The 24,346-nt window shown below is 42.8% G+C and overlaps 1 protein-coding gene across 9 annotated transcripts; it reads left to right on the top strand.

The window, feature by feature from the left end:
* Positions 1–288: 288 nt before the first annotated feature.
* ATG16L1 (autophagy related 16 like 1) lies at positions 289–23,403 on the top strand. Of its 9 annotated transcripts, none has more exons than XM_080409769.1 (19): positions 289–1,033; positions 1,896–1,989; positions 4,340–4,445; positions 6,023–6,096; positions 6,300–6,551; positions 7,481–7,546; positions 10,363–10,449; positions 11,194–11,250; positions 11,447–11,494; positions 12,227–12,329; positions 14,861–14,966; positions 15,085–15,155; positions 16,682–16,753; positions 18,858–18,978; positions 19,819–19,924; positions 20,437–20,586; positions 21,002–21,049; positions 21,407–21,508; positions 21,900–23,403. In XM_080409769.1, the coding sequence occupies exons 1-19, from the start codon at positions 919–921 to the stop codon at positions 21,991–21,993; spliced, it is 1,872 nt and encodes a 623-aa protein (XP_080265895.1). In that variant the 5' UTR covers positions 289–918; the 3' UTR covers positions 21,994–23,403. The 9 variants fall into 9 exon arrangements, with proteins under 9 accessions (XP_080265895.1, XP_080265900.1, XP_080265894.1 ...); XM_080409768.1 differs by having other exon boundaries at positions 294–1,033; positions 10,360–10,449; XM_080409771.1 differs by lacking the exon at positions 11,447–11,494 and having other exon boundaries at positions 301–1,033.
* Positions 23,404–24,346: the final 943 nt, after the last annotated feature.

Below are 24,346 nucleotides of genomic sequence, written 5' to 3'. Positions count from 1 at the left end.
CTAACGCACAGGGAAGGAAGGGAAGTTATGCAGGCTTCAACGAGAAAGCCAGGATTTTTTCCTGACAGATGACCTCGGTTACGGCCACACTTTTGAGGCGTCAGGCGTTCACCTTCGTCCCTCTGGTTCACTCCTGTCCCCTGCCCAAAGCCCCCCGGCCCGGGGGCGGGCGGGGGCTGTCGGCGCCTCCACAGAGCAGGCGCTACCGCCCGCCGGGGAAGCAGGAGCGGGGCAGCCCCAGGCGCCAGCGGGACACCGGTGTCCCCTCGCTAACCGCGGCTGTCCGCTGCTGGTTCGGCCGGCACCGTGCTACCCCTGGGACAGCGTAGCGGCCGCTTCTAACAGCGCGGCAGCAGAGGATACGCGCATGCCCCTCGAAGGGGTGGGTAGAGCCCTCCTAAGATGGCGGCACGGGCGGGATGGCGGAGCTCGCCGCTCTCAAGATGGCAGAAGCGCTTCCGGGAGGGGACACCAAATGGCGCCGCGCGAGGCCCCCTCTCCCCGGGAGGCTGCCCGCCCGCCCGGCCGGCGGCAAAGGCCGACACCCCGCTTGCAGTGCGCGCTCGGCGCGGCGCTGCCCGGCGCGGCGGTAGGGGCGGCAAGGCGAGCGGCGCTGGCGCCTGGGCGGGAGGGCGGCGCCAGGCAGAGGCAGGGCAGCCGCTGTCGCCATCGTGGCGCGCCGCGGAGGGGCAAGGGCCCCTGACAGAGCGCGGCCGCAGCGCCATGGCGGGCGTGGGGCGGCGGCCGTGGGCCGCGCCGGCCGAGCCCCGGCTCTGAGAGGGCGCTCCTCGCCGCCGCGCTCGCCGGGCCGCGGCCTCCCGGCGCTCCCGGCCGCCTACCCCGCCCCTCGGCCGCCCCTCGCAGGCCGCGGCCCGGGCGGCGCTCGCCTCTGCTGCCCCTTCTCGCCGCGCCGCGGAGATGGCGTCGGGGCTGCGCGCCGCCGGCTTCCCCCCCTGGAAGCGGCATATCGCGGCGGAGCTGCGGCGGCGGGACCGGCTGCAGCGGCAGGCCTTCGAGGAGATCATCGGGCAGTGTAAGTGGGCCGCGGCGGCGCGGCTCCCCTGGCGGGGCCGAGGCCCAGAGGCGCTTTTTCTCCCCGCTCCTCCTCGGAAAGTGGGGGAAACGCGGTGGTAAAGGCCCCCCGGGGCTTCGCTGTGTCGTTTTCAGAAGACTGGCTGGGAAATGATTGTTAAAACTGAGAAAAACTGGGCTTTCTGCATTACTGAAGAAAATAAGTAGTTGTTTCAGTTCCCTCACGGGCTAAACCGAGTTGGTGCTGTGGATAGTGACTGAATGTCTAAATTGTCTGTGCAGTTCCGCTCTGATGTTGGTGGACTTGAGAATAACAGTGCTATTGAAGGTGCTTGTGATCTGTTGTAAAATTTGGCGCGATTCAGGGTCTCTCCAGCACTTGCTTCTCCTTCCTCAGCTGTGAGGGGGCGGGTGGCAGCAAGAGCCACCCGACAGCTGCTAGGTGGCCCCGGTGCTGTGTGACCTGGGCGGGAAAAGAGCAAACCTGGTGAGGAGTGTGGGGTATGGCCACTTCTCTGGTAGGTCTGTTTTTCATTGCTATCATCTAAAGGGCCATAAAGAGTTTGAACCCTGAACTCCTTCTGTTTTAGCAGATAGCAGTACACTTGAGCGGTTTCGCTATTAAACTTTCATAAGAGCAGTTCCACACGCAGCATCTGGATTAATGAGGGATTCCTGGGGTGGCAGCGGAATGCTGCCTTAGCCTGCTGACATCAGAGAAGTGCACATTCATGTGGTGGAGGCTTAAGTAATGTTTGGTCGTGTCACAGTCATTAAAGATACTGGATCTTGGTAGAAAAAGAGGGTGGGAATCTGGTTTTGCTTTTTGGTTGTCTTCTTCATTGCGCTTTTTGCCCTTTCAGATAACAAGCTACTAGAGAAGTCAGACCTTCATGCAGTGCTGGCTGATAAGCTTCAGGCAGAAAAATATGACATGCAGAGCAGACATGAAATCAGGTATTTAAAATTCCTTTTCTGTCAGTCAGTTGTCTGTCATGCACACTGTTACCTAATCCACTGTTTGAAGCACATTGTGTTTCATGATGTGTTCGAAACACAGACAACTTCGAGGTTACTACAGTAACTTGGAATAAAAGAAACGTGGAATTCTGCTGAACTAAAACCAAATTATAACTAACTCTAAACTTTATCAAGTTACAGTGTGTTTGCAGTATACGGTGCAGAAAAATTTGACTGCATTTTGGGACAAATTAATTTATCAGAAATTCAAGGTGTGGAATTGGACTGGAATGAGCTTCTGCTTCTGATCTGTTTGCTTTGTAATGCTTATGTTTGCCTGGTGTTTGTTCCTAATGATATGGCTCTTGAAATTGTTTGGTCTTGTAAGCACTGCAGTGCAGGCCGTCTTTTAATCTGTGTTATCACATAGAAGGGGAGAATGGAGAAAATCATGATTGTGAAGTGTCAGTCCTAAATAAGCACCATATGCTGAAAAGAATGTGTGTTCTGCCTGCTTTCAGCAGAATTTTTTTCAGGAAACTTCCTCTCTTTAACCTGGGAATAGCATTCCAGCGCTGTGTGCAGCAGTCATGCTGCGTATTCTGTTGGCATTTGAATCCACAGCAAACCAGTATGCTAGTAGCATGTCCTTGTTTGGACAGGACGTAAATCCCAGCAGGTAAAGGCTATTGGGTTCTGCTGTTGGTGTAACTGAAGAGAAGGCAGGGCTAAGCAGAATTTCCTACTTGTGAAGGAGTTGCTTCTTCTGTTGAAGCTCTTTTTGCATATAATGCAAAATTGTATGTGTGTGTCTGATTGGGATACAAAGCAAGTAAATATAGTTGAGGCTAGTGTGTACTATTACTAGTAAGGAAAGAAGAACTTTACGATTTTACAGGAATTGCAGGGAAAATATTAGCATTTGGCCAGCAGGCTGGAGTTAACACCTGTGTGAAAGATCTCAAAAGCTTTCTGATGACTGCAGCTCTCTTGAATCATCTTTAGTTTATGGGAGTCTGATTCTGGTTGAACGCCTACTCTAACAGATGAGGCTGGCGTAGATGAGGGTGAGAAGAAATGCACAGAAACAGCATCTTCAAAGTAAATATTAAGCTGAACTCTGATACTGCCCTCAGTATGTGACAGTTTTTCGAAACAGAATTCATTTCCTTATCCTAAGTAGCTGAGGAAAAAATACTTTTACTTACCTTAAGACCAAGGAGGAATACCTGATTCTGTCTATAGAGGTGTACATGGCCAGAGTTACAGGGTGTGCTGGATATTACCACAGGGCTCAGTTTCCTATCTGTTTGGACACAGTGTTTTGGAAATGCAGTGTCTTCTTGTATAGCATTAGTTCAGTGAGGTGTTGGTTTTTTGTTTTTGATAAGAGCATTAAGTTACTGATACCACTGGGAGACCTTTCAGCTTCTGAATGCAATATCTGTTTCCCACTGGAGTGTTACAACATAGAATGACAGCAGAAACAGATGCTTGCAGTTACCTTGTTCTGTTTGTCTGGTATAATAGTGATTAACTGAGAATTATTTTTTTAAAAGCTGTAACTTAAAATATATCTGCTAACTTGCTCAGAGTCTCTGTGTGTGATATGTATACATGCTTTTAAAAACCTGACTTCTGTTCTTGTCTCTGCTTTCAAAGACACGAGTGATAAATGTTACAATCATAGTTGTTTGTGGGGTGGTACTTTTGGTGTATAGTTGTTTGGTGGTGTGTTCTTTTGGTGTATAGAAATTCCAGCTTATGTCATGGTACAATTGTGTTGTAAAAAAAACAAACCAAAAAAACACTGCAAAACCTCTATACAATAAGAGGCTAAAACACAGGACAGCGGAGAAGCAACTTGTAACACCAGGAGTATACCCTTGATTCCCTGGCCTTTGGTTCTGTGCCCTGAATTATGCTCCCTCCAGATATCTAGCATCTTTGAGGTCCACCAGCTCCTTCCAAAACAAATGTGAAGTGGTAAAATATTTGTAATCCTTCCAGAATTTGAAGAGTGTACTTCTAAGACTCAGTTGTCTTCATGCAAATTTAAGCAAGGGCTAGTTGTCTCTCATTTGAGGTTGAATGCTGTTTTAGAAATTTACAAAAAGGTGAATTGAGTCCTCAGTAAACTTAATTTTCCAGTACTATATAATGGCATTTCTGTTGGTGAGAAGTGTGTTGTGGGGGAGCTAGCTGTGGCTTGGTTTATTATAAATGACCTGTATCTCTGATGTAGTATAGAGAATGCAAGAGAGGTAGTGTCCTGAGACTGTCGAGGGTGCAGAAGCAATTGAATTCTGGTTTGTGACATCTCTTCTTCTTCTCTCTTAAACTCCAGTCCAGGACATGATGGCACATGGAATGATGCTCAGTTGCAGGAATTGGCACAGCTGAAGATAAAGCATCAAGAGGAGCTGACAGAGCTGCATAAGAAACGTGGCGAGGTTAGGAAGTCCTCTTGTGTTCTGTATGGTCCATATGTGGCCCTTTGTGAACATGACTGTAATTTTACCAAGCGTATTCATCATCATTTTTTCCTCATTTCTTGTACAGCCCTTTTTTAATTCCCCATTTTGATGATTGAAATAAACCAGAGATGGTTGGTCTTTAAAACTGACAGCTGGGAAAGAAGAGCTTACACTGTCAGCATAGCACAGTTTTTAAGTGCTTAATTTTGTTTCATGAGTGGGTTTTTAACTGTATTTATTAGGAGGGGGGAACTGATCCAGTTTAGAGCTGTGCATGACCACTAGTTCTACACTGAAAAGACCTGTAATGAGTGAGAGAATAGGTGGCTCTATGTGGTTTCATTTGTCTCACTTTGTAGGACCACTGCTATAAACAAGTGGACAAAACAAGCAGAAGCAAAGGTTGAGAATGCCATGGTGTTAGGCTGAAAAGGGAGTACTGGTTCTGCCATTTAGGTGCGGTAGGGAGCCCAGGAATCCTGTAAGCTGAGACTTGGGCCTGGAGGAGAGGAAAAGCCATCTTTTTGGGTTGTTTTGGGGTTGTTTTCCTGGTTTTTTTTGTGGTTTTTTTTTAACGAAAAGATGTGGCAACTTCATTGGCAGAATTGGGTTTTTAAAAACCACAGCAGTGGATTGAATGACTCCAGGAGCTAGTACCTGAATGGTACTGCAGACTTCTATAGGACGAAGGCAGGAGTGACCTGGAAAACGTTACCGTGATCCTTTGATCACACCTCACTAGAGTTGTGGAGAAGCTCCAATGTCAGTCATTTTAGGCTTTTTCAAAGAGGAGACAGCTTTCTACAGGAGGTGTGCACTGACTAGTCAAAAGCACTGAAAATTCCTTCTGCCCACCCAGCCTGGTATCCTAAATATCTACCAAGGCAGGCACTCTTCTCAAAACTCAGTTTTCCTTCTCTCTGGGCCTCAATCTTTCTTCTCCCTGGGCAGCTGAGGCTCTAAACGCTGTGGGGCTTGCTGCTGCTTGCTGACAGGGTAGCTGTGAGCTCGCAGCAGCTCATTGTTAGTGTTGGCCTCTGCCCCTCTGCTTCCTGTGCACTGCAGAGATTCCACCAGCAACTTTCTTTGTTGGAAAACTTCATGAAACCTGTGTTTACAATATATGAGCTACAGGTCTTCTGTAGTCCTGGCTGTCACAGGAAGATTTGTTGTTTGGTTCTTAGTACTCATTGGCTTACTTGGCAATTTTTAGTTTCTGTATTGATTTTTCCACTACTTTAAAAAATAAAATTTCTTCTTAATATGCGTTCAGTTTGATGTGACTTTATTAAAGAAACTTTTTGAGGGAAAGGAGTGAGCTATCAAAGAACAGTAACTTTTTGACAACTCATTTTTGAAAGTGGATTCCCTGATTTAATGACTTGTGTGATGGGGGGAGTGAACAGATCTGTATAGAAAGCTATGAAAGACCTGAAAAGTATGTTTTGTGCTTATACTGTTAGATTGGTCTGTACTCTAGCTGGTTGCTGCTCAGTGTGTGTTATCAAGCTGGCATCCCTGCATTTTGTCATGTAATTTTCTCCTTTCCCTAGCTGGCCCAGTCTGTAATTGATCTGAATAACCAAATGCAGCAGAAGGACAAAGAGATGCAGATGAATGAAGCGAAGTGAGTAGGAACTGTTTTGTCTGTGTTCTTGGTATGAGACCCAGACTTCTGGTTGAGTTGTTTAGTGGTGTTGTAATATTTTATAGGAGTCCTGGCCACAGGCTAAAAATTCCTTTGCTGGGTGTTGTACAAAAGGCAGAAAGAAGATGGTATAGGTCCCAAAGGAGGTCCTCATTGTTTTGTATATTTTGTTATCATTCCAGGATTGCAGAGTATTTGCAAAAGATCTCTGAACTGGAAACGGAGTGCCAGGAATTGCGTAGCAAACTGCAAGATCTTGAGCGAGCTAATCAGACACTGAAAGATGAGTATGATGCTCTCCAGATCACCTTCAATGCCTTGGAGGAGAAACTAAGGAAAACTACTGAAGATAACCAGGAGCTGGTCTCACGTTGGATGGCAGAGAAAGCACAAGAAGCCAATCGTTTGAATGCAGAGAATGAAAAGGATTCAAGGTGAGACCGATGACCTCTATTTGATAAACTACTTCCCAATATATTTTTGAATACTGAGTGCCTAGGATAAAACCAGATTTAGTTTTGATCTCCAAGAGCTCTCTGTTCTTGCACAACACAATGAGAGTCCAGAACTTTGTGTTCCTTCTGATGGATGCTTCATGAAAACATTCCTGTCTTTTAAATGAATAAAACATGTTCTTTTGTTTCTTGAGCAATATTTAACTATGGCCTGAAGATCATAAATCAGATAAAAACTGAGAGGGTTTTGCTGGCGTTAGGCTTGGCCTTCTCTTGTTCATGTTGCATCTTGATACTCCTAGTTTTATTCTTTTTTGACTTAAACAACTGAAGTGTTTTTTGCATTCTGCTAGAAGGATTGGCTGCCATGAGACTGAGCTGTGTATAACTTGCAAAAATAAGTTTGTACGTTTGTTTTTTTCCTTGCAAAATAATATTTTTTTTCTGAATTGTTTCAGCTTACTTGCAAGCTAACAGTACTTGGAGACTAAGAGTTATAATACAGGTCTTAAAGTATTGAGCAGTTTTGTATTATCTTTACTAACATAATCATTATTTGTCAAGTTCTTGCACTCCAAGCATATCTGCATCCATATGGGTCATAAAGGGCCGTTAGGTACCCTTCGCCTTATTGCCTCACTTGATTGATCTTGTCCTTCACTAATCACAGTAAGAAAACTGCCTCTCCTGCACTGAATATCTTGAAAAACAGAGTAAAAATAGAGCAATGGTCTGATTTTTTTGTTATTATTTTTTAAAAAAAATCTTAAGAAGCCCATCAAAACTGTGCAGGGTGACCTTTGGAATGGGATTAAGGAGGTTTTTGAGTGGTTTGGTTGGGGGGGGGGGGGGTGTTGTGTTGGTTGGTTTGTTCTTTTTTTTAAATAACCTTGCTTTCCTTTTCTTAGGAGACGACAGGCCAGGCTGCAGAAGGAGCTAGCAGAAGCTGCCAAAGAACCCCTGCCTGTTGAACCGTAAGCAGTCTTGATTTATAGTCTCCTTCATCACTTCATGCCTCAGTTTTACGCAGATACGTGATAAATGGTATCTTTGTTATTTCTAAATTTGGTGATGTAGAGGAGTGTTTAAACTTCAATGTAAAGTCAAAAATGTACAGTAACTCTCCCTCCTTGAAGTTCCAGAAGAAGGAGCTCTGTTATGGCTAAAAATAGATGCTTGGACTGAAAAGAATGGTTCATGTGGTGAATATATATTATCTCAGCATAAAAACATTGGTTATGTGGTGTCTTTGGTCATCAAAATACTTCTTCAGTCATGAAGCAACACACTCTGGAGATGCCTGTATTTTTAAGTGTTAGACTACAAAGATAGGTTCAAGCATTTCCTGTAGGAACAGGTACTGAGTGAGTCAAGGTGGATGAAAATACACTGATCACTTCTTTACTGGGAGAGGTTTATTCTGTAAGGAAGAAGTTGATAGATGTGGAGTTACTTTACCTGGCAAGCCAGAGATGAATACTCTAATCTCTTGGTTTTTTCACTGCTGTGTTTGCTCCTGGGTGGTATTTAATCAGCTTACTTGAAGTGGGCAGTTGATGGTACAGGTGCTTTGCACCAGGTTGGTAAGTTTTTTGGCACCCGTGTTAGCCAAATCCAGAAAAACTGCACCTGCTGCATTGTTACTGGAGACTGCTGAGACAGTCTTCAAAGCCCAGTGCCAGAGCAGTGTGCAGGCTTTTTTTTATATCTGTTGGTTTTGTATTAGCAGCATGTAGTCACGTTAAGCCTCTGTGCTGCATGTCCTTGCACATGATAGGAGCAGCGTATCTGCTCTGGAAGAGGTCCCCCACAAAAGTCTGGGGTAGGTAGGAAGGGCATTTATAAGGGGAGGATGAGAGAGCTTCTAGCATTTGGCAGGAAAATTGAAACAGCAATTAACAATACAACTGATTAGCACGATTTGCTTTGCTTTTTTTTTTTTTATAAATGTTTAAATGCTTCCATTCCCTTAGCTTATTGAGGTGTGACTCTCCATGAAAAGATTACTGCTGACTTCTGTGTCACAGGCTAGTAGACAGTCCCAAGCCAGAGAACAGCTTTCCCAGCTTGTAAGAATAGTGATATCCCTCTTGCCCACATTATTTGATGTAAAAGCACATGAAATATCTTGGAATATTAAATTCTTCACTAAATAATGTTGCACGGAGAGGGGGAACACCCATGTAAGGTCTGTGGCTACTTTCCTTGTTAAGCTTCTTCCTCTCTGTCACCCAAAGTGAGACCTTCCTGTCTTAGAACTGGCCTCAGAGGTAGCTGTAGCGTAACAGCTTGAATATTTTACTTCCTGTTGTGGTGGGGATGGTGGTCTCAGTGTTCCATAAATAATATGATGCGAGATACTGAGAAGTTAAAAAGAAACCTGTTTAACCAAAAAAAAATAAATCTAGAAAATGATTGCTCCTGTAAATTACTCGAACTCTGCTTCACAGATCTTTTAGATTCCTTTTTGATTTCGTAATTTTAGAGGGTTTGTATTGTATAAAAGTGCTGCTTACTGAAGGGGAAAATTACAGCATTTCAAGGAGTGTGCCTTTGTTTATGTACTTAAAAAATACATGAAGTTAACATGGAAAGTTCTTCTGCTATGTACAATTCTAAGAGCTCAAACTTCAGATTTTAAAAACGAAACATTAGCAGAACGTGATAGTGTTTTATTGAAATATCAGCCTGATACTTCCAATCGAAGAACATATTTTCCATAGCCTTTTCATATAGACTGTCCTCCAACGTCTTAAACTTAAAATGCAGACATATTTTTAAATACAAGATTAAAAACGGTCCCATCGTCTTCAATTCTTCTGCAGCTGAGTGCTATCTGATGTCAGGAATGGAATTCCTATTTAAATGCTGAATTTAAACATCCTGTTCAGTCAAGTGTCATCAGGTTGATAGAGCGTGTTTAAAAATAGTTTGTCCTGCAAAATCAGGGGTAGAGGAAAAATCATTACTGAAGGAAAAAATGCTAGGCTGTCAGAACCCGCGATGACTAATGGGGAAGAAGCTTTGAGCATTAGCTGAATAGTTTAGCTGGATTAATTCATGGTGTATGCATTGGAACCTCACGCTTCTGTTCAGCGGTACACCAACAGTTTTAATGAAGTGAACCAGAACATCCTGCATACTTAATGGAGCAGCACCTGAAGCACAACAGTATAGAAAGTGCCAGGATGTTTTTGGTGTGGATGAGGAAGGAAAATTCGCACTCTTGTGTTTTTTTTTTAATACGTCCTTGTTTTGGAACAGCAAAAAATGTTCTGTGAAAATAGGATATCATCTCTGTCTGGGGTTGCAATAACTCGTGTTTTTGCTATTTTGTAATGGTTCCAGCAAATATAATTTACCCTGTAGCAAAGCCTTGCTCAGAGGTTGTAGGTCATTATAACGCTATGTGTAGTGCTGCAAGCTGAATGCAATCCCTGTGGTAAAGAGAATCTGGAAAGGATGCCTGTCAACATAAACAGGGAGGCAGAAGTCCAACTGTGTTGTCAGTGAAGAGTGCAAGTCGCAGCTGGAAAGAAAAACCTGAAGTTTAGGTGCTGCAGGTACTTGTTTTCAGACATTGTATGTTGAATGTAGTATCTCTGGCCGTGACAGCTAGAGCAGTGTTTCTGTTGTCTGGATCTACCTGCATGTTACCACAGCCAAATAAACCTAGATGTGGGTTAGACCCTGGAACGCTGTCATCCATTCAATTCGTATACATCAATGCGTGGTTTCCATAGGAAGCTCTGGCTGATTGAAAATGAGCTGGTTTCTCTCACTTCAGCAGGGATGATGATATTGAAGTGCTTGCAGATGAAACCTCTGACACAGCTGAGGAGACATCTCCAGTGCGAGCTGTCAGCCGAACATCCAGGTTTGTAGAAAAAAAGATTTTTGTACCATGTCACTAAGGAAGCACAAGGGGTATAAGGGAGTTTTTCGGTACGTTATTTAGGTTTTTACTTGTCTTTAGCTGGAACACGCTTTAGTATTTCTACCAGAGCAGTATGAAACTTGTGTGCTGTGTTCTCTGTTACCATGCTTTAGATATGCTGGTTTTCCTTTGCTTTTTTTAACTAAATTACAGTAGTCTCTGAAAAAAATCTGTGTTTAATCTTGAAAACAAAGGTTTAAAACCAAAATAGACAGTAACATGGGTATTGCAGTGCTTGTTGTATTATGCCTCTGCTACTATACAAGATACCGATGTGACTTTGCAAATAGCTGGGGTTTTAGATTTAGCTGAAATGTCTTGACCTAGATTAAATGCATCTTTTTTTCTTTCTCTAAAATAGCAGTGAGTGGAAAGTAAGAGGTAGTTACATGAGAGCACGGATTAATTAGGTTGAAACTTCAGACTTGGCAGACTGTTATATCTAACCCAGTAATTCACAGGGTGGAGGTTGAAGGAAATTGAAGAAACTTCACTCACAAATTATTTTCTAAGTTGTAGTTACTGGTGACTTTTGAACTGATGCCTGCCTGTGTTTTCTGTCTTCGGACTGGGCCTGCAGGGGAGGGAGTCTTTCCAGAGACTTGTTGCTATGACATGTATTTGTATTGATCTTTATGTGGAGAAGCTATTCACAAGGTTTAAACCTGTCCTCCCCTCCTTCAGTAAGCGACTCTCCCAGCCAGCTGGAGGCCTTCTGGACTCTATCACTAATATCTTTGGGTAGGTTAGAACACTTTCACCTCCTTGTTTTGTATATTGGTTTCAATGTACACCAAAATCTTGGTGATGCAGGGAATACGAACAAATTAATTTCAGCCTTTCTTCTAGCTTCTGCCTTTTTTTTTCTTTTTTTGTTCTCCTCAACTTCCTGTTTCTTCCATCTTGCCGTGTGCTGACCTCTGACCTTTCCCTCCAGTCTGTCTGAGTCTCCCCTTTTGGGACATCAATCTTCTGATGCTGCCAGGTGAAAACATTATCCACTCTTAGTCCAGCATGTGAATGTATTCCATTGAAGTAACATGGAACCCAGCTGCATTATCCTGATTAGATTTCAGATGTTGATATCATTGCCTAGAAACTGTCTACAGTTAGGGAGGCAATGAGCCCCTCTCTGTGGAGAGAATACTTGGGGTTTGCTCTTACTTTCCACTGCACTTTGTTCCTCTAATAGGGTTATTTTAAATAAGTTGTTGGGCTCTGTGTTTAGTATCCAGAGTGGAGCCAGTCCTCAGTTAATCTCTGCATTGGGTGGAAGGTCTTTGCTTAAATTGTGCAGCCTGAGCTTTTGAGTGGAGCATTTTGCTGCCTGGGATGTGGTGTTGCAACGATATTGATTCTCCCTAGACATAGTGATGGAGTTACAGTCTTTCTGGCTGAACTCGGCTGCAGTCATTCCCATGTTTCTCTTTCCTGTTAAAAAGCAAACAAACCAAAAGACCTGCTCCAAAATGAGGTCAGTAATCAGTTCAGGTCATTTGTCTGGTGTGCTATGAAATATCGAAAGTCAGAAATGGATGTAGTGTTATATGACAAATGTAATTTTTGAAAGATGGGATAAAAGAAAGTTAAACTCCTCCTTCCCCTGTTTTTTAATTGCTGTACAGTGTAGTTAAGTGACAGATACAGATCTGGATGAACTCAAGAGAAACAGCATTCAGTTCTCATTTTAAAATATTTCTACTTTGTTTCATCTCAGGAGACGTTCTTTGTCCTCGTTCCCTGCTCCCCAGGATAATGTAGAGCCACATCCAGGTGCCAGTAAAGAAGTGAGAGTGCCCACTACTGCCATATGTGTCTTTGTAAGTATAGGAGTTCTCAGTTTTACCGTTCCTTTTACTGTCTTTGGAGGAAATGAATCCTCTTTGTGTGGGAGCTGCTCTCTTGAAACTCTTTTCTATTAACATTGCCAAACGAGAAGGAATTCTTGATTTGGTAGCATAATTCATCCCATGTAATTCTTAGCCCAGATGCTTGTCGGAGCCAATGTGCTTGATGTCTGTCTTACTGAGGTCAATGATGACTAGTAAAAGGTCTGAGCGCACAGGGGAATTACACTCCATTACCCTCCTGGCTCCCAGCAGTCCCTGTTCTGTCATGCCATAGTAGAGCTGTGATTGAGGAAGAGATTGCTGACAGTTTAGGATTAATTCAGTTCCAGTTCTCCACAGTGAAGGGAGTTGTGGCACTGAATGTTATCCAACAGAACTGGTTAAGAGGAGCTTGTGGTAGTGGGGTGTCTTCATTTGTTGTGTGTGATCTAAAGTTTTCAAGCTGAGACCTCCTCTATGTGTTTTGGCCTCACAAGGCCAAACTTAAAGTGGTGGGCGTTGCTGTTTGAATGAAAGATACTGTGGTAAATTGTCTTGTAACACAGCTACTTGTTTGAACATTCCTCTTGAGCTTTCTGAGGCACTCCAGTGCTGGGTGTGGGTATTTCGTGGGCGTGAAATTACGTATTTCATCCAGAGTAACAGCGCGGCTCACTGCAGTATGGAGGCTTGTGTATTCCCAGCTGCTCTGTTAGCATCTTCTCTCATGGAAGTCATGGGGTGGCGGGAGTAGCAATGTTACCTTAAGTGAGAACAGAGTCATAACTTAGGGGACAGCCTGGAGCTGACTTGAATAGGGAGCATCAGGGGAGGTGTTCATGGCTGCAGTATGTGTTGCAACCTCTCTTCTCCTCTGGCTATGTACAGCAAGCACAGCTGATCGACAGCTGATGTCTGATTTCATCATAGAAGATACTGCAAAGCTATGTATGTGAGGTTTTAAAGAACCATGTGAAAAGTTACATTGTTTTCACCTTTCTCTTGATCTTCTGTAATATCATCTGAACTTGCAAGAGCAGTGCAGCCTGTCTCCCCGATATAGAGGGGTAAACCACAGTAGGACATGCCAACCCCTAGTCTTGGCAACGTGGGGAATGCTGCCCCATTCCAGTTCCCCATCTTGCAGCAGGAGTAGGAGCAGCTGCAGCAGTAGGCCTGTCAGACTGTGACAGTATGGAGATGATGTGTCGTTAGCACTGCAATGTTAGAAGGAAGAAGTCTGTACTTGGTTCATGGTAATCCATGTGTTCCTTCTGGAGATGATCTGTGTTATGTTGTAGCTCCTGCATTTGGAGCCCAGGTGGAGTGTGAGGACCTGTCTAGGCCCAGCAGAACATTCCAGTCCTCCAACGCGAGGATTTTGCCAGAGGTTTGGCAGATACAGGGAGCAGACCAGACTCCTGGAGAGATGAGTAGAACAGGCTTGGGAAGGCAGAGAAGGTAGCTGCTTCAGCCATCGTTCTCTGGCATAGTTTCTAGGCAAGACCTTTGACCAGTTTTGTTCTGAATGGCTCTTCTGCACTTGTAGAAAGATCAGATTTGAAGTGTGATGACCCCTAAATATGAGCTGGCAGACCAAGTTCAAGCAACGAGTTCCAGAAAAATACAAGTTTCCTGAAAAACTGATTTTGAAAGAGCAGTTACTGCAAATACTTAAAAAGGAATGCAGCAAATGATTTAAGAATGTGGTACTAAAACTATGTGGGTAAGTAGTACAAAGCTGTGAAATTAACGGGGGGGGGGGGTAAAAGGAAGGATCTTAAGATCGTCTTAGGTTTTAGAAGGTTAAGAATCACTATTCAGTGGCCAACTCAAGCTTCAAAAGATGAAGCTGTGAGAAAGCAGGAGTGTCACTGCACCTGCAGATAGGAGCCACAGCTTAAGCCCAAGGTCTCTGTGAGAGATGTCACAACTTTGCCAGTACTACTTAATCACAAATATAAAGTAGCGTTATCACCAGTACACCAAATGAATGCAGCTGATCTGTTATGCTGTTTTCTAGCAGACTTTCCTAACTCAACCCTGACTTGAGTGTTCTGGTGTTCTGGAGTTGCATGAACTGATTGGATCACGTTCCATGGCTGGCTCTAGATGGAGAAATGAAAAATTAGTTTCCTACTACAGTATATGACCTGTTTTCTGTCCTTTCCTTAATTTTTTTTTTTTTTTTTTTTTTTTTGTATCTTAAAAGCCTTACCTTATAAACCCTAAACTTGCAAAGCGTTGTAAGGCTTCTGGCAGTTTATTATCACCATTGAGTCCTTGCTAGTGTTTGTGTGCTTTCATTTTTTTCTTTAGGTAAGGATCAGCCTTTTTGCTCTGTCTGTATACCATCAACCATAGTAGAGTTTCAGTCTGCGGCTTTGTTTCCTATATACTGCTGGAAGATCTACAGCAGTGGTTCTGTATAACCTTTTAAGTTCTATAGCTTTCTAGTCTGTGTTTTTTGGGTCTATGCTAATTCCATTTTGGGTGGCTGTTCTGTTCCTCCCACTCCTCAGGATGCACATGATGGGGAGGTGAATGCAGTGCAGTTCAGCCCTGGCTCCCGGTTACTAGCAACAGGAGGCATGGACCGGAGGGTTAAGCTTTGGGAAGTCTTGGGAGGTAAACATTTTTGCTTTGGGCTATGGTGGGGTGCTAAGCAAGCTGATGTTATAGTTCACTTTGTGTCAGTTTCTGTTCTAATCCTATGCTTAACTTTTGTTTGTCTTTCTCTGTGCAGATAGGTGTGAGCCCAAAGGTTCCCTCTCTGGTAGTAATGCTGGGATTACCAGCATAGAATTTGATAGTGCTGTGAGTATCTGTGCAATATCCACTCTTTGGGAATTGGAGTAAATTAATTGAATTATGTTGTGCTCTGCTATCCATTTCCATTCTAACACTTCGAAAAGTTGCCTAAGAAATGACTTAAAATACTTACGAGAGTAAAACTGCAAATGGTTAAAAATTGCACAAAAAATCTTTATTTTATATGCTGTCATCTGTAATTCTCAACTTTGTTTACAATTTAGAAGATGATATGCAGCTCAGACATTGGCTGACATTATGATAAAATACACTAGGCTTTGTCTAAAGTAAGAAATTAGTCTTCAGCTTCCCGCTGAAGCTGGCATAACAGCACAAAAGAAGCAAACACACTGAGGCTTTTTTCTGTGAAGCTTATTTCCATAAGTGCTCTGCTGAGGTCTGTGATGAATAGTAAAAGGTCTGATTTATCCTAAGGATTGCACTTCCATGACCTTTTCTCCCAGCAGTTTCTCGCCAGTCATGGCACAGTGATGGTGTGGCTGGCAGAGTGTTTGCTGACAGCTTGTGATGTGTTCAGTTCATGTTAACCTGAAGTATTGGAGACATGACTGGAATCAGCATCCAACAGTCCGGCTTGAAGGAGTTTGAGGTTTTGGATTGTTGTAACTGGACGCATGATCTGACTTTTCTGCTGAGACCTCTTCCATAACACAGCACTTTACTGCATAGATAGTAGACCAAAGCTGACCTCGTTTCTCTCATTTGGTGATTTTATGTGCTAAACTTTATTGATACATGCCCAAAAGGATCCTTCCTTTGGACACTGACTAGCTCATTAGAGACTTGCTGGCACTGTTAATCTGCAGAAGAAATTAGTTCTGATTTTGGTAAGTTGTTTGAACACATTTGAGGACAGAACTGCTTGAGGTGAGATGCTTTAAGGGCTTTAAGGATTCAGAAAGCCTTTTAAGAGGGACAGGAGTGCAAGCATTAATCTCGTGACATTCTCCATCATGGATGACTTGGAAGAGGCCAAAGCCTAAAGCCATGAACAAGTGTATTTATTGCTCCCTGGACAGATTTTGGTTTTGGAATCTTAGTTTAAGATGTTAGAATTCTAATGAAAATTACAAGAATTGGGCTAATTCAAGTCTGAGGCCTAATTAATCAGTGGGGGTAGCGATGCAGGGTTTTTTCCCTGTGAAAAAATCAAAAAAGAGGAAAAAAAGAAAACCACAATATATGAGGGTAGACTAGAACCCATTTCCTCACTGCAGCAGAAGGAAAAAGAGAATGTCCTTTCTGGTCTGGTTATTGTTATTCCTTTTATCTGTAGTCATGATACCACAAATCACTGTCACATTTTGTTGAGAAGTAAAAGCCACAGCCTTTTTGGAAGTTGTTACACTAGTTTTCCATACTGGTATACGCTACTATGTTTTTGGTTTTGTTCTTTTTTTCCTTTGGCAATACAGCACTAATAAGATTTTAATAATTTATTAGAAATACTTTTGAGTTTAATTTGCATATTGACTAGCAGAAGTAGTTTTAAATTAATCTTGTGTTCACAGGGTTCATACCTCTTAGCAGCTTCAAATGACTTTGCCAGCAGAATCTGGACAGTTGATGATAATCGGTTACGGGTGAGTCTCTTGAAGGCAAAGTAGTGCTCAGTTTGCTTCCGTCTTGTGTTTCCAGTTTTGTCTAATGGGACATGACAGTTTTGGAAGCTGGACAGTTATATACACTTTCAATAACTCTTCTTTTTAACAGGATCTTTGTCTCTTAAGGGTCTTCACAGCAAGACCTAAAATACAGTATTGGTCTCTGCACAGTCTTGCAGGAAACTCCAGTTAATGCATATTTTCACAATACAACCCCTGCCCCCAGTAAAACCTTGCCATATACGCCCAATACATACCCCTTTGCAAATGTAAACACTTCTTGTGGTTTGTGGAGAACCACTTTAGTGTTTTAGCCTCAGTCCAGAGAGGACTGCTGAAGAAGGCTTGCAGAAGACAAATTATTTTTTTTTTCAAAGTCAGGAGCAACATTTTTGAAAATAAGTCCTTTGCCTAGCTGTTAAAGGCAGCAAGCCTAAAAGTGCTTGACTATTCTCAATGTCTTTTGAAAAATTCCTCCTCTCCTCCCAACTCCTTTGTATCATGTTCTCCGCTCTAGTTTAAAGAAGTTATCACATTTAGTTGGCCAAAAGAAAAGTTTCTTGTGAGCTTTCTAAGAAGTTTGTTTGTTGTCATTCCTATGTATGCTTTCTCTCAACTTTTTATTTTAGGAAGATGCTACACTGATGTTCTGAATCTTCCAACATTTCACATGTCAGTTATAACCTAGAGTTGCATTGTAATTCACTGGGTATTTCTCAGTGTGGAGATGTCAGGTCTCATTCAGGAAAGTGGAGAATATCTGTTCTTTTGCAACTTCTGTTTGGCTGCAAAACCTACTATTGGATGTGAATTATAATGAATAAAAGTTCAGCGGATTATAGATTATTCGCTACAAAGTTAGTTATCCCTGCAAATGTCCACCTGGCTTCACAGTAGCTTCCTGTAATTTTTTCGTGCCCTTGCTGACTATCAGTTTTGGGCGAGTGCATTCACTGTTTGCTGCAATAAAATAGTGCATTCTAGGAGTGCGTGTGATACGGATTTGCCATAGCTTGCACGTGAGCAGCAGGCAGTGAAGCTGAAATTGTGGTAAATCTTGCCACAAAGTCCTTACTTAAATGCAAATATCTGTACATAATGACTGTGCAGCAAGAGCAGAAGAGAGATGTAGGGTGAAAGTTTAGATCCTCCTTTCCAGAGTTTGTGACCTTTCTTAAAACAAAGTGGTCTTTATGGGATGATTTATTCTTTCGAGTTTGTGTTGTGTATCAGGTTACTTCTTTTTTCCAAACTGCTCCCATTCCTTTCCATTCTTAAGGGGTTTTGTTTTGTATTTCCCAAGCCTAGATTGCTTTGTGTAATTTGATAGTCCTTTGAGTATTTAAAACAAAAAAAAAATAACTATATACCAGAGATTTCTCTCTTTGTTTTTCACAGTTCTTAATTCAGTCATTCGTTACCTGTTTTGTGATTTAGTATGTAACATTCAGCAATTTGAAGGGAATGTGGTTCGTGTTGTTCTCAGCCCTGCGGAGCCTCCCCCTGCAGTTACGGGAACTGCTGCAGGGAGTTTTTCTGAAATCTCCAGTTGCCTTAGCTTTCAGGCTTGGAAGTGTAGCAACAGCGTAGATACCCTGTCATATCCTCGAGAGAAGCTCATTATAAAAATGTGAAGGCGCGGTTTCCATTTTCAGCATGCTTTAACCCCTTCTGCTCACTGCTCCTTCAAGGCTGTGTTGCAGTTGCCATCTGTCCATGAAACGTAGGGGTGTGGAGTGTTGAGGAAGAGAGCTTGCAGGTTCCCCAAATAGCTAGAAAAACTGCAGCTAAAGGTAACCTGTGTCTCCCAGCTTCAGGCTGAACTCTGTGTTACTTAACACTCCTACTCAGTGTTAATCTCTTGTTATATAGCTATATATAGCTATATATATATATATATATATATATATATATGTATATAGCTATAATAGATGGTTGGGTTTTTTCCTCCAGGCCATACAGTAGACCTGCAAATTATGATTTAAGAGTGTCTTTGAGTTGCTAAACAGCAGAACTAGTAAGCTACGAGGAAAGGGAGCAAGTGGAACTGTGCAATTTTACCATGTAAATCTCTCATCCTCAGCACACCCTGACAGGTCACAGCGGTAAAGTTCTGTCGGCCAAGTTCTTGCTGGACAATGCACGCATTGTTTCGGGAAGTCATGACCGGACCCTCAAGCTGTGGGACCTCCGCAGCAAAGTTTGTAAGGAAACCTAACTTTTGTCTTTCATCCATGTTCTGTGCTTCTACTGAATGTAAATGGAAGCCTGACACCAGCTAGATTATTTCATCTTACTGCTAGTCAAAAAAAGCAAAAACTAGCAGCCATTTCATCTTCTGTTGTTATTCAAGTAATTGGATTCTTTCTGCCTGTTACCTGGAGTAAGAAAAAGAAATCATGCGTATGCAGGAAGCAGTGTTAATGCTATTACATTAACAGCAGCTGTGTTCTGTGAGTGTTCTTTGTTTACCAGTCAGGGGGTGGGTATTGTAGTCTTCAACTAAAAACTTGGAGCCATGTCAGAGTTTTTAACCCTGAGGTAGATGTAAGTGTCTCTTGGAAACGTACTAAAAAATTTCAACATCTCAAATAAAGGAAATGCTAGGATCCAGATTTTTCTTTGGGAGAAACGCCTTATTTCCTTAGGTTTCCTCCTATTGATGGGTCTTAAACCTGCTTGCACTGAGAGAAGTTGAGATTCAAGGTTACCTTGATACCTGAACTGCAAACATAGGTCAAGGAGACAGTTCCATGTTGTTTAACAGTAGCAAATTAAATACAAAGTGGAAGTAAAGCAGCTGTCACAGGAGCATTTAAAGGGATATTAGCCACAGCAAAGGAGATTGAGAAGGGCAGAGAGGTTGTTGAAGACTTAAGTCAGGATTATTCTAAGACAAGAGTTTGTCTGCCCTGTGGCACTCCTTGGACACTGCTGTGTGTGGTGTAGTGATTATTTTCTGTCTCTGTTTTCATAGAACTGTTTAGGTCATCAATTTGTACAGTGTAGATTTCAGTGTGTCACTATTGGTTTATCCTTTTTAGGTATAAAAACAGTGTTTGCAGGATCTAGCTGCAATGACATCGTATGTACTGAGCAATGTGTAATGAGCGGACATTTCGATAAGAAAATTCGTTTCTGGGACATCAGGTAAAACTATTGTAAGAGAGCTTTAAGTGTAGGAATGGTTATGGGGTTGCTGTCCAGGTATAACTTGCACTAGGGCACTCTTCTTCCTGAGCTTAGAAGTGAATGAGACTGTTGGAGTTGCAGAAAACCGTTAAAGAGAGTTTTGTTACTGCTTTTATACTGTTTAGTTTAGAGTTTGGGACTTTTTTTGGGGGGGGAGGATGCTGTTTCTCTCCTGAAAAGGCAATCTGCTTTCTTGTAAATATTTTTGCATCAGTCAGTACTTGCTATTCTAGATGATATTTAGTTTTTCAGAGGGTGGGGGTGTGAGGAAAGTAGTATCTTAACTATGGGCTGGAAGTGTTATCCACAAAGTGAGATCTAGCTTGGGAAAGAATAAAAATGTGAGGATAAACCAGTAATCCTTTTTGTGCTCTTCTTTTCCACATTGGGACAAGTCAGAGTTTTGATGCAGTGGCTTGGCTTCTGGACTGTGATTTACATTTATTTTTTTTTCCTTCTTTTGTCTTTAGGACTGAAAGCATAGTAAAAGAACTGGAGCTGCTTGGAAGAATTACAGCTCTGGACCTGAACTCAGAGCGAACGGAGCTTTTGACCTGTTCCCGTGATGATCTACTGAAGATCATCGATCTGCGGGTTAGTGCTGTCAAGCAGACGTTCAGGTGAGTATGTTCTCCACAAGCACGTTAGAAATTTCAGAACTTAGGATTGTGGATTGCCCACAGTGCTGGAGTGGTTTTAAGTATCCTTTTTTTCTGCATGGGGAGCAAAGTCCTTTAGAGTCTAACAGCAAAGAATTTGCTCTGGTGGATCTTTTAATTTACCTCTTTAAAGAAGATGTATGAAAAACGTGATTAGTGATAAAGGGATCCTGGAGCTTATTCCAGACTTGTCAATGTGACGCTTGGGGACATGGTTTCGTGGTGAACTTGGCAGTGCTAGGTTGATTGTTGGACTTGATGACCTTAAAGGTCTTTTCCTATGATACTGTGTAGAAATCCTTACTGTGCTTTTTAGTGAGAACCTGGAAGTCCATCTTACAAATGAATTTACAGTTATTTAATTCTAACTTTTCAGTGCCCAGGGATTCAAATGTGGCTCTGACTGGACAAGAGTTGTGTTCAGGTAAGGTCAGATATAAGCAAGATAGTTGATAAATCTTTCCACAGCAAAATTGAGTGATTCCTGATGCTTGGCTGTGTTGTCCCCGTTTACAGGTAGAAAAACTGGGGCAGAGTTTGTGACTTGCTCAAGGTTACCTCTTGGTCAAGACAGAGTATATCTGTAGATGTTGATCCAATGTCTTGGAAACTTCCTGATTTCAAAGTGCTTTCACCTCTTAGTGTTTGCAGCTGGTAACAACATAAATTAATTAATGCCAAGCTGCTTGCTTAGGAAGTTGCAGCTGAATGATCATGTGTGCTGATAAATTGCTGGCTTGAAAATTATTCTCTGACTTCTGCACCTTCTCTGATCTCATAGCCCTGATGGTAACTATGTGGCTGCTGGTTCAGCTGATGGGGCCCTTTACATCTGGAATGTGCTCACTGGGAAATTGGAGAGGACGCTTGCAAAGCACCACAGGTGAGGGGAAGCTGGCCATTTAAAACGGGGATCTGGATTGTGAATCTTGCTGAGCTATGAAATAATTGTAGTCGTGCAGCTTTGCAGTTTGTGTTGGTGTGTGAGAATTTTTAATATGCACGTTCTTTGTGGATTCATGGTAGTATTCTCTAGATTGAATTAAGGTTAGGTTTGTTAGCGTTCAACTTCTTAAACAGAGACGATTCTGGTAAAGTGCATTTAATATATTCTGAAGAAATTGTATCTCTCTTAGGCTTATTAAAAACCTGAGTCTCTTGAGAGCTGAAAAAGTGCTTTTTCTTTCATAGAGTATTATAATGTTTTATTCCAGTGTCAAGTACTGTTGTGGAATTCAGCTTTTTTGTAAACTTACACCTGGTTTCCATTTCAGTTCTCCTATCAATGCAGTCGCATGGTCACCAGCGGGTGCCCACGTGGTCAGTGTGGACAAAGGCAACAAGGCTGTCCTGTGGTCTGAGTTCTGACTGGACGGAGGGTGAAGGGCAGAGCGTCCAGCTCCTCTGTGTATGGCGGTGCTGGTCCATGGCTGAACAGAATGGAGACCCGAGCCCGGATCCATCCTAAGTCGGGATATTAACAAGCGCATGGGCTTCACTTTCCAGAGGAAAGTTCTAAAGCAATGGAGAAGGAGCCTGAGTCAGAGACTTCTTCTGGCTGTAACTGCACTGTGGTACTCGGACTCAGCAAGGGATTAGCTGTTCTGGGTGGAGAATGTAGTCATGCCTTTACATGCAGTATCTATGCACCAAATGGAGCTGAAGGTACTAGTGGGATTCCTCACCAGACAGCTGTGCCAAATACCCAGTCACACAAATGTATCTGCAGCACTTCGGAGTTGGAAATGTTGGAAAGAAGTTACTGTGTATGCTGACTTAATACATGTCCTGTCTCCTGTGTTCTGTTCTTGTGGCCTAGTTCAGGCGTGGGGTGAGAAGATCCTGAGACGTGGACAGGTCCTAGGCAGTCTTAAAAGCTGTTCCAACACTTCAGGAGAGTCTCCTGTGGCTCTGGCAGCTCTGCCGTCGAGTTACCGGCGCAGTTCAGAGCTGCTGTGATCCTGGCAGGCTCTCCAGCACTGTCATGTGAACTCTCTGTCAGTTTCACCTGTTCTTAAGGCGATGGTCCATTTTTCAGGACTTCTGCCTGCACCCTTTTGTCAAAATGCCCTCCAACAGCTTGGGTATCACAAATTATGAGATTTTTAATCTTTTTATTCCACAGACAGTTTGGTTATTGGGCGTGAGGAGAGAGTTCACCTTCTGTTGTGCTGCTGCGATAAGGAATGTAGTCATACTGTGACTTCAGTACCGGAATATAGATGTTTGATCCCTTTTTCTGTTCATCCGTCCTGTCCTGGCGGCTGTCAGTAGAACACAGGAGAGAAATGGGGTTAAATCCCAAATCCATTGTTTTGGTGCTGGCAATTCCAGGCCACTTGCCCCCTTCTTGAGCACATGTGCAATATACCTGTTCGCGCTGGAGCCCTCTCCGCTACGGAGCGGTGTCTTGGCTCTGTCCCTATTGAAGCATCCAAAACCGTGATGTGGCTGGGTGTGAGCTGCCTGACATAACTTTATCCAGCCAAACCTTTCCACATCGTCTGGGCCTCAAGACAAGCCACCAGCGTTTTATTGCCTTTTAATTTGCACTTTATTTTCTTCTTTCCTGATAGTGTTTTACTAAGGAAGTGTGTTCTTTGGAGGGGCTGGATTAGGGGGCAGCTGCTATACCAGGCATCTCTCTAACCTAGCCTTTTGTTCTGACACTTTCTGCAGAGGGGAATTAGAGTATATGGGGCAAAGTTTTTATTTATTCAGCTGCCCATAGGAACTTGATTGTAAATAAACCTGTGTTCTGCTTTTAAAACCCCACAATGCTCAGATTCATTTATTTGTGTGTTTGTGAGATCTTGATCCAAATGAGTGAAGAGGGGAACCTGAAGTGATTTTTCCGTGCTGTTTTCCTGATGAATTGTGGGTTTGTATTCAGCCACACTGTAGGATTTGGTGTAGAGCGGGAAGAGGGTAATGCTTTTAGCTGGACATCCCGCAGGTACAACCTAGTGTCACCCTGTCTCAGGAATACTGCCGTGAGACTGGAGGAGGTGTTACCTAAACTTGCTAAACAAGTGCCTCTGTATTCTTGGGTATTTTGGGTAAATTACTGAATTGAGGAAGTTAGTATCTGTATTTCAAGACACTGCTGAAAGTAGGTGGCTTTTTCAGCTGTGATACTTCGACGGCTACCTTGTTAAGCTTTTCAGCCAGCAATAGTATGTTTCTTTAAAAACACAAACCCCCTTGTTGAAGGTAATGCTCTGGTTCCTACTTCAATATAATAAAGCAAAGTCTCCGGCTGTTTAAGGTATGAATTTAATGCATAACTAAGAGCCATCACTGACCACCCTCCTGTTTTCATAAAGAAAGAAGCCGCCTGTCCAGCTCTTGGAAGTGAGGACCGTAGCAAAAATGTGAAGATTCACATTGGCATTCTCAAGCATTTCTAAAGGGCAAAGTATTTTTTTTCTTCAGCCTGTTGCTGTGGCAGAAGGTCCTTGAAGAGGCACCTACCAAGAGTCTGGGTGACCTTGGTTACTGTGGAAAAGCAGATCACTAAATGACAAGTCAGCGTGATGAAAGATTATTGGGAGATTAACATAATAAAAACTCTGCAGGCTCTGCTGAGGAGGATCAGAATGGGTTTAGGATGTTTATAATTTAGACTGCTATACTTGTGTTTTTCTACAACATGGAGCATCTTACACAAAGGGCTTTGTTTTGCCTGTTGATGCTGTTATGAAGTAGGTTAAATAATACT

This window comes from Falco punctatus (genome assembly GCF_963210335.1).
Source record: "Falco punctatus genome assembly, chromosome: 13".
Lineage (NCBI taxonomy): Eukaryota > Metazoa > Chordata > Aves > Falconiformes > Falconidae > Falco > Falco punctatus.
The sequence above is the reverse complement of the archived record's forward strand: the minus strand, read 5'-3'. Positions and strand labels throughout refer to the sequence as shown.

Bases quoted from the DNA above. Each gene is read 5' to 3' on its own strand.
- ATG16L1 (XM_080409768.1), top strand. From the start codon at position 919: ATGGCGTCGGGGCTGCGCGCCGCCGGCTTCCCCCCCTGGAAGCGGCAT. The intron at 16,754-18,857 runs GTGAGTCTCTTG...TCTCATCCTCAG, and splicing joins TTGATGATAATCGGTTACGG to CACACCCTGACAGGTCACAG. The intron at 20,587-21,001 runs GTGAGTATGTTC...CTAACTTTTCAG, and splicing joins GCTGTCAAGCAGACGTTCAG to TGCCCAGGGATTCAAATGTG.